Below are 10,027 nucleotides of genomic sequence, written 5' to 3'. Positions count from 1 at the left end.
GTCATTTTGTGGGACAAGGTTGTATGTAGCTGTTGGGAAGTAGTGAATTAGTGAAGGTGTGTGCTGTGTGAAATCATTTTAGTGCACAGATGTAAGTCCCTTTTTTTTATTGCATGGCATACATGCGTGTCACTCCGCCCTAAGAGAAATAGGCCTAATAAATCATGTAATATAAATATAATATTCAATCATATGAATCATAATAATAAGAAGGCACCAGCATTGATCTGGCACGGTCTTTTTGTAAGACGACTTTATATTTGTTACAACATTTAGAGTTTTTGGAGTTCTCAAAATTTGGAGTGCACAAAATCTAAGAGAAATCTAAGGACTAATACAGGATAGAAATAACACAATAGGGGTTGATAAGGGAAATGATGGGGGACTTCTACAATGACCACTACTGTAGTTGTATCCATGGCTGAGCAGTGCACAGTGAATGTTTGTGTACTTTGCAAATGTGTGTGTGCACAATAGTGATGCATAACTCCCAAATTTCTCTGGAGTAGACGCCCATTCTAACTGTGGGAGCGACTGGAATCGACTCCTCACCTGTGACAGATTGAACCATAGGAAGCAACGTTTGAGACTGCTGTGTATGTGGCGCTCTTTATCGAGGGAATAACCTCAAAATAATTCATGCAAATTAAGAAACCTGGTTAATGGTGCAGGAGCGACAAAACGTTTTCACCAGTCTTTTTACACTCCGTAGTGCATATCTGTGTTTGTGCTTCTGCATCCAATGGCGTGCACTTTCACTCTCTTTGACTGCATGTTTCCCAAGAACATTTCTCATTCTCAACAGCACAGGCATCAAGATTTTATCACGTCCTGTCACCTCCAACAGGCTGTACCTGTTGTAAACCAACCTGAAACCAGATAGCCCTCTCTGCCCCCGGTAAACACAGTCAGTTGTAAGAGCCAGACATAAGTGTAGAAACCACAACCGACAAAGCTCCAGTTTGCTCCTAAATGTTAGAACGGCAACAATGCAGGCACAGTCTAAGACAGTCTGAGACATCACACGCCTGTGAAACACTGTTTTGTAATTTATGTCTGCACGCACGCTTACACACACACACACACACACACACACACACGCAACAATCCATCTGCACCAATTATCTGGTTTTAATCATGCATGGACATTCACACAAAAGTGACGCTAGATGTTTCACGTCAAAGGTTTAAGCATTACGCAATGCTGACATTTTGTAAAAGTGTTCCATTCACTGTGCAAGACAAACAACAGCACCAGTTAAATAGCAGTAAAAATGTGAATGTGAATGTAATTATCCTTCCCTAAGCTACCACCTGGGCCCAACCCTCTGGTCTTTCAACTAACAATGGCAATAATGGCGTAATGAAATTAATGAAATTGAATGAAAGTTAAGGAAGTGAGCAGTATAATTTCTTGATTTTTTTTTTTTTTTTTTAATATATGGTTTTGACAGAAATAACTTTAACTTTTTGGTATTATCTGGGGTTAATGAATGTCAGGAGCTCACACGCACACATACACACACACACACATATACATACACACACACACACACATACACACACAATTAATCAATTTTTTGTTATATGCTTCAGTTCAAAGGCTGAATGCCATTTTGCATTGCTGACATTTTACAAAACCATTTCCAGGGCACAGGTGTTGATACTCATCATCTTGAGCCTTAGCGAATGCCAACATCATCCGAGCACATTTACAATATTTTTTTCTATAAATCTTCTAGGACAACAAGAAAACAGTATCTTTATAACGTTGCACCTCCTGCTGCCTTCTCTTTCAGATGCAGACGTGATGATTCAAGGCTGAATCCGTCTTCTATAAGTGTACAACAGGGTAGCCACTAGCGATGAGGCAAAAGTTTGAGACATGACATTTTGAGATACAAATATTTGCTGATACAATATCAACTGTGGTCCAATATCTAAGAAATGCCATCGAGAATGGTCTTTTGCATTGTTTCAACACTAGACAGTTTTAGCTTGGTGAGCCCAGCCGTGTAGACGCAGTGTAGTAGGAGACAAGATGGACTCAGGGAAAAAAGTGCTTTGTCAAGTTTTAGGTGTGGTGACATTTTGGCTTTCCAGTGAAGGAAGAAATGATTTATTAAAATAGCAAATGTCGAGTTGTGTAATTATTGAGCATTGTCTTCCAGGTAACACGAGCAACACTGCACCATGTACAACCACATCCCATAAAGTCACCTCTAGTCACCGCTACATGGTTAAATGTTGTGTTTGAGTTTTAAACCTGGCTTCAGAGGTTTTAAAAGCTGAGCTGTTTCTCTCTGCACTACTTTTCTAGTGACAAATTTCCCTGGTTGCAAAGATGTACACTTAACTGTTTCTTTTTAGAGGTAGGGTGGGTGTTTTTTTTTTTTTACTCTTCAGGCTTATTTGGGGATAAAATGTGAATTGGCATTAATGAGGTCTTTAAATGTTTTACTTTTAACTTAACAGAAACCTGTGGTCATGCTGTTTTGTTTTGTTTTTCCTGGATTTTTTTCAGTCATAACTGACTTTGCTCAAAATATCGTGATAATATATAACTGTGAACCTATCGTGTATTGAACCAAACTGTTAGCTGAATGTATCTTTACATCCCTAGTCGCCACTACAGAAAACAAAGATTTGGACCTCCTCCAGTTGAATGCCAAAGGATGGTTCGTATTGTTTAGCATCGAAAATCGAGTATTGAAAAGGATCTCCAAGTCTTCCATCTTTCTTGACAATAATTGAAATTTCTCTAAACATTTAGTTTAGAGAAATGAGCTCTCCAGTGCCCCCATATTGTTTGATTGGGCCAATAATGGAGGGTGTGCCTCTTCTTCTGTCTGCTGATAGGCCATAAAGTTTGATGGTGTAACGTGAATCCATTTGGAAGTTATATGCCTTTTTGTGAGAAGCCACGCCCACTGCCACGCCCCTTTTGGCAGTTGGTGTGAAAAGTGAATCGGTGCTTCCTTGCCCCATGACTGAACTTTCCACAAAGTTTCATGCAAATCCGTTCATAACTTTTGGATTCATCCCGTTATCAAACAGACAGATGCAGCGGGACAAAAACATAAACCCCTGTCCAACTCGGAGGTAAAAAAGAAAAATCCCAGAATGTGGCGTTAAAATCAACCAGATGACAACACATGTATGTGTACTCATATGTCAAAATTTATTGCTATAAAACGACTTTACAAAAAAACAATATGCCATACATGAATAGAGATATCACAAATGATACAAGGCGAGATTTACTTCTCATACATGATAATGAACAATCCATAGTGGATGACAGCAGAGCGGCTTATTGGCACGGTAATCACACAGAAGAGGTGCAAGTGATTTCTGACTGATTCATACAAACTGTATTTACAACTAGATATTGTGAGTATGAAATAAGGCAGGTGACTTAAGTACTTCTCAACTGAAACGTGTAAACTTCATAATAAGTGATACAAAAACATGTAGTGTGCATCATTAAACAAGTTTCACATCATTAATGCAAAGTAGCATTGCCTTCATTTATTTCCCTCCATTCTTCCTGTCCTTGTCCTTCATGATGAGCTTACCAGTGTAATTTAAGCCACATTTCCAAGCTTGCTTCTACAATGTCAAAACCACACTTCAACATGACTTGCATGGCTTAAGTGACACGTTTGGCAGACAGTGACTCTTTAGAATAACAAAATATTAATATAACAGTAATAAAATAGTTCAGTAATAAATTCAATAAAAAAGAAATAAAATATTTCCAGTGCCATGATACAGTCATTATTGCCCACATACCAAACGTCTGCCAAAGTGACAGATGAAGGTGAGTTAGTCCCACAACATTCAAAGAACTTAAATACAACCATTTATAATTATCCATCCCAGAGAGTGTGTTTTCACCAAAAACAAAGTTCACAAGCGTCCAAAACAACGTCCAACCCAGTTTCCACACACATACTGTAGTTTCTGTAGTGAAAATCAAAAACACATAAACCAAACACAGGAACAACATTAATATTGGTTCATAAAACCTACTAGAGCCAAAAACACTGGCTTACATTTTCTGCAACAGCTCCCCCTTAAAAGAGAAGTTAGTGTCTTTAACATGTGGGGCAGCGAAATGTTATCCAATCTCGGATAGGAGAGGCCACACTGGTATTTCCAGTTTTTTTTTAACCGCTGCTTTGATGGGCCTTTGGTTTCTGCCCACTTGGTGGCTGCCACCTCACATGCCCACGCCGATCTCTTCTATCTTCCAGCCGCTGGAGTTCTTTCCAAACTTGTAGACGAGCCGCCGGCCATCCACCCGCTCCAAGATCTCCCTCTTATAGTAATACCTATGGACGGAGGACGCTGAGTTAGTTTGGGTTTCACCTACAAGACTGAAAGCTGTACTGGGAAATTTCGCACACTGATGGCTCCAAATGATGGCTTCAACATCCAGAAATCATGTAACGTGACGTTGATAATCTGCATGCAGTATATTCTTAACTACCTGGCTGGTCTGTGATGCTTTATACCAAAGGATACCAAAAGGGACAAGAGAGGCAAATTAGGTTCTATCTACTGCATCTCAATTAATTTGGATGGGATGCTCTTCCCTGTTGTAGCCCCACTTCCTGTTTTTGGCGTGATAAGATGGCTGGATTCTGTACATAAAACTCTTGCCTAGTGCGGCTTTAACATATCTTGCCAGAGCAGCTCCATAGCCACAACCCCACTCGAGCTCACCTCATGGCCCGGCTGAGCTTCTCGTACGTCATGCTGCTGTTCTTCTTCTTCTGCCCCCACATCTGAGCCACGGCCTCGGACTTCAGGAACTTGAAGACGCCCTCGCGCCGGTCCTCCCACTTCATCAGGCCCTGGTTCCTCTCCGGGTTGATCAGAATGTCCCTGATGAACTCCCATAGGTGGGTGCCACGGGGCGCTGCGGAGGAACAGGAGGGAGACAGAATGAGCAAAATATGTTTGTGTGTCTGCATGAGCGTGCGAGTGAAACAGATATGGAGCTAGCAACATGCAAAATGGATGCAAAGTGTGTAATCAGTAAAACAGCTCCGCAGTGTACAAACACAGATGCCTATTGAAAAGGCTGGTTTCCCATTATGAATAGTGTTGCTGTGTAGCAGCTGCTGAGGCGATGCCCTGATATGTTGCTAAAGCTCCGAGTATGGCCTTACCGTGCTTGCTTTTCTTTGGATTGTCATAGAAGCTGCTGGCGTGGTCTCTGCTGATTTTAGGAGGTCGCCCCCTTGGTCGCTTTCCTCTGGACTCCCCTTTCTCTATTTTGATGTGCTCCTCTGTCAACACAAGAGTAAAGTGTCAATGAAAAAACGGACACGTGTTTACTTAAACTCATTGACCTTGCCGAGACTGAAGAACCAATCACCTGACAAAAACTCAGTCTGCCTATAAATCTTAATCACTGGCACTAAACCTTTTTCTTTCATCTTTTCTCAAAGCAACAATGGTTTGGTGTATCTGCTTACTCACTTGAAATCTGAGGGTAGGAGAACTCCGGGTCTGATTCGCCACTCCCGGACTCTGGAGAGCTGGGGTTTGGGAAGCCGAACAAGCTACCTGAACACAGAGGGACATGTTTCAGATATATTGTAATTCATCCGATAAATATTACACTTAATGGTTAAAAAAAGAGGAGAGAGAGAGGTGGAAACATTGAAAAGCGGAAGAATTGGCACAGAAGATGGCACCAGAAATCAAAAACTTCTGGTGCCATCTTCTGAGAGAGGAGAATGAAGAAGAGACAGAGGCATTAAAGGAAAAAGAAAACCAAAGAGGAAGAGATGGTGGGGGCACTGACCTGCGGGGGAGGAGCTGTACTCGCTGTCAGACGGGTAGTCGGTGTCTCTCGGAGGAGTCACCGGCTCCATGGTCAGATTCGCCAGGTCGTAATCAGCCCCGTAATCGAACTCCCTCTTATCTTCGTCAGCTGTTGACAGGTAGCAACATTAGCTCTGTGATGTCCAACCACATCCATATGACACACCATGCGTAGAGTATGCAATGCTACGGGTATGTACCTTCGCCGAATTTCACAGTGCTGAGGAAGGGGAAGTTCAAGTTCAGGTTGTCCAAGAAGTTGTCCAGGAGTAGACAGGTCTCGCTCAGGTCTGTTCCTGACAGGCTTTGCAGCTCTGGGGAACAGGAGAAAGAAGAAGCATAAGCCACATTCTTGGCCATAAGTAATTTTAGCAACTTTATCAACTTCTATTTATCTAGGGAAAATCAACTGAGCTCTTCTACTGAGCTCCACTCAATCAGCTAATTCAATTTCCCCATCTGCATCCCCGTCCAGCCGGTGTGGGGATTTGAATCAGCAACCTTCCAGTTACAAGCCCACTTCTCTAACCTATAGACTACCAAAGAATCAAGAACAGACTAAACACAGAGCCCAAACGCAGACCTATGTTAGCTCTTAAACAATTCATTAACATCATTTACCGTATTTGGTCTTGTGTTCCTGCAGACTCTGGTGGAGGTGTGGCCCAAGCTGCGGGCCGAAGATGTCGATCATCTGGTCACGGTTCATCTGGCAGAGGGTGGGACCGTCCATGGTGCAGTATGCCAGACTCAGGGTGCTCGCATCAAACTTAATGCTGTCAACGTGGTCGCTGATCCACTCCAGAACATTATCCGATGTCCAACACTGAGGGCTGACCTGCCTGTACCACTGACCTGCAGAGAGAGAGAGAAGCATGAATTGGTTGGTATGAGTCAAGGCAATTGACAATTCCAAGCCATACTTAAAGCGGAACTAGGCAACTTCACACATCAACATCAATACCCAGAAATCTTGTAAGGTGACGTCAGTAAATTGGTATATGATACCAAAGGCCACCAAAGGGACAGGAGGCAAATGATCTAATGTTGGTAAGTCCAGCTTTCTCTGGAGTGCGCACTGCTGTTGTTTAGGAGACACTTTTGGATTTCATTCTTAAGTTTTGATTCGTCATTACCTGTATGGAGAACATTTACCACCAGTGGCCACACCGACACCAGCATTTAATTTCCTGATTTAGGTTGAATAGGTGTATTTTTACATACAAATATTGGCTAGTGCAGCTTTAATAAAGTCAGCTTACTACAATCTCCTCCAAACCGCAAACACAAGATGTCAAGTCAAGTGTGTCAAGTGTTTTCACCGTTTTGTGGTTTGTACCAGGCCAAAATGCTTGTCTCTCAAACTTATTGCTGCATCTCCACCTGCTGCGCCACTTGAGATGCGGACTGATACTAGTCTGCCTTGTCACCCATTTTGGGCACCTATCACTAAGGTCGGACAAACAAAGCATGAGCTGTTTCAACAATGAGGTGGCAGCATTCTTCTGTTTGACGGTTATGTTGAGTTAAACATTGGCCGCCTGGTAAATGATTGAGCCGACAGTGTCTAAATGAGGTCAAAGCAAAGTTCAGCAAGCTAATGGCTCTGCTGTCTGAGTCTCAGTTTGGTAATAAAGTACCGTGTTTACTGTGAGATTAGCCTGCCAATTTCAGCAGAAACCTGCCATGAAACTGAAACTGCTATCATAGTTACACATTGCCTTGATAGCCAGGGCACTACGAAATTCTAGTAAACCACCAGAACTGAGAAAAAGAGGGCAAAGACCCAGATATGATTTGTTTCTTTGGTTTCAACAATTTTAGATATAAATAATGCCTCAAAAAACATAGAAAATATAAGTCACACATCAGCTCTTGCATAACTGCAGCTTAACGGCAAAGTTATAAAGCAAGGACACAACACAATACTGGATGTCACACTACCGGTAAGTATTCGTCTTACCAGTCATGCTGCTGTAGGCTGAGTGGGGTATCTGCAGGGTATTGATGCTGGGTAGCAGACTGGTTACACTGGGCTGCGGCTGCATGGTGTCGGGGCTGCCAGTCTGGTACATGGTGAGGTTGGCATGGGTTAGGACACTGCTGAGGCACGGCGACGACATGGAGCCACTGCGAGAGATATTAGGAGTTACTGATTAGCACACTGGTAAAAAAGTTGTATTTCTTTTTTTTTTAAGGAGAAGAAGCGGATTTCAACGGGAAGGGAGACTAGAGACAAGTTTGCCATTTTCCTTATCTAGTGAAAAAAATGCTGCATGTAACACAGTTCAAAATTCAATTTCTTCATGACAGAACATGCCATTATTTTGAATACTTGATCGTAGACATCAGTGTAGCCTAATTCAGTTCAATGTTTGCTCTTATCCTTCCCTTCATAACACAATCAAAATATCTATTACTTTTACACATGACCACGACACACCTAACTCCAACATTTACCTGATTAGGAGGCAAGCAACAGCACGATGCGCAGAAAAGATGCTCCGGGATAATCCACAGTGCGGGTGTATGTTGTATGTGTTGTATGATTTCCACAGTTTGAATGTCTTCTGAAAAGATCCTGTGGTTTCCTCCCCCTAGCTCTCTCTATCACCTCTGAGATGCACCTGTTGCTACATTTACCTAGCTGCATGGCTTTATACTGTTAAGGTAGGAAGGGGGGAGGGCCTCAGGTGAATTCAGGGGAATTCCACATGAACCCGGCCACACCTCCATCCCTCCTCCTCCTCCTTTTTCCCGAGAACTTGATGAACAAAACAAACCTGCCCTCTGCTATTCTCTCTGACTTTTTTTTTTTTTTTACCTCCCTCACCAACGCCAACGGGTTGGATCGATATATACATAACATTTCACATAACTTTTTTATTTTTTTTACTTGATTGTTCAGTGATGTGTTTTGTGAATTCATTCTTAATTTAAAGGCCTAATGTATCCCAGAGTTTCCCTACCATTGAGTAGGTGTGGTGGGTCACCCCGCCTTAAAGAGCTGCTAAACCAAAAAATAATTTAATTAGTCTGGGTTTCAGTGGAGAGTTTTAAGTGTCCCGTGATGGTCTAAATACTGTTTCAAGGACTTCCCACCCTGATAAGAATAAGATTGTGGGGGAAACACTGAAAACTTTTTTTAGGGCATGAAAATGGAAAAATTTAGAGATATTACATTTTGGCATAGCATATTGATTATCGGCAGCTTCAATCCACATTGAAGGAAACACAGAGACATAATGCCACGCTAATCCTATTGTTCTCTTCTCTCTTAGACACACACACACACTTTCCATGAGAGACGACAGAAAAGGCGGAGCTAGGCAGGGTCACTAACTCTAAAAATAGCATCATGCAGCCTATGACATGATGCCAAACAGCAAACTCTGTGGCCACGTGTTTATCGTTAGTCAACAACCAAGGCTGACCTGGATGGTGCCACAGCTAGAACGGCTTTATCAAAGTGCTTTGTATTCAGGTGCACTCATTGTGTCAGAGCTCACCCAGCGCTCGGTTACCTCCTGATAGGTAACCCTCTTCAGTTCCAACCTGCACGGTCTCCATGCCATAACTTATCATCAAACTTCATTTTTGAATATTTACAGGTAGGCATGTACAGTAGGGTTTGACCGATAACGTTTTTGAAGGCCAATACTGATATTTTTAAACTGAAATTGTCAGTCGCTGTTATTTTATTTTTGTCAGGCTGGAAAAGCCTCTGAGACAGCATTTAGACCATCATGGGACACCAAAACTCAGACTAATGAAGTTCTTTTAGGGTTAGAAATCTTAACACTTCAACAACCCCCAGCTGATTCTAATATACTGTGCATTCCTGGGTTCATTTTGATTGGTTTGGTGGTGTAACTGGCCAAATGTAGATGACATGACATCACACTGAGATTGAGATTGATTTCCAGCGTAGCTACAATGGAATTTGGTATTTCATCTATCTAAAACATCAACAGTAAACATCAGGTTTTGGTGTCCCTCAGGCTCAAATTGCAAGGGCTTCTTTCTAGACAGTAGCCTCAATAGACCAGAATGCAATGAAGCCACAAGACATGTTGCGTTTTGAGTGTGGGCTACGATCATGCACACACCCCAATATTAAGTTATCACTAGCTATATTTAGCTAGCAATATGTTTGTGTCCTTTCTCTGGGGGTTGTTGAAAGGCA

General features: G+C 42.1%; 1 protein-coding gene across 1 annotated transcript; it reads right to left on the bottom strand.

The window, feature by feature from the left end:
* Window positions 1-3,158: 3,158 nt before the first annotated feature.
* Window positions 3,159-8,460, bottom strand: elf3 (E74-like factor 3 (ets domain transcription factor, epithelial-specific)). Its single transcript, XM_071513011.1, has 9 exons — window positions 8,302-8,460; window positions 7,805-7,971; window positions 6,463-6,696; window positions 6,042-6,155; window positions 5,822-5,950; window positions 5,494-5,580; window positions 5,181-5,300; window positions 4,732-4,927; window positions 3,159-4,337 (listed from the first exon to the last, which is right to left on the bottom strand). Exons 2-9 carry the CDS (start codon window positions 7,962-7,964, stop codon window positions 4,226-4,228), a joined length of 1,152 nt encoding a protein of 383 aa, XP_071369112.1. The 5' UTR covers window positions 7,965-7,971; window positions 8,302-8,460; the 3' UTR covers window positions 3,159-4,225.
* Window positions 8,461-10,027: the final 1,567 nt, after the last annotated feature.

This window comes from Centroberyx affinis, unplaced genomic scaffold, assembly GCF_046629955.1.
Source record: "Centroberyx affinis isolate AG114_WGS23_722 - 3 ecotype Tasmania unplaced genomic scaffold, CSIRO-AGI_Caff_v1 ptg006713l_1, whole genome shotgun sequence".
Lineage (NCBI taxonomy): Eukaryota > Metazoa > Chordata > Actinopteri > Beryciformes > Berycidae > Centroberyx > Centroberyx affinis.
Note: the sequence above shows the minus strand (reverse complement) of the source record. Positions and strands in the feature narration are given on the sequence as shown.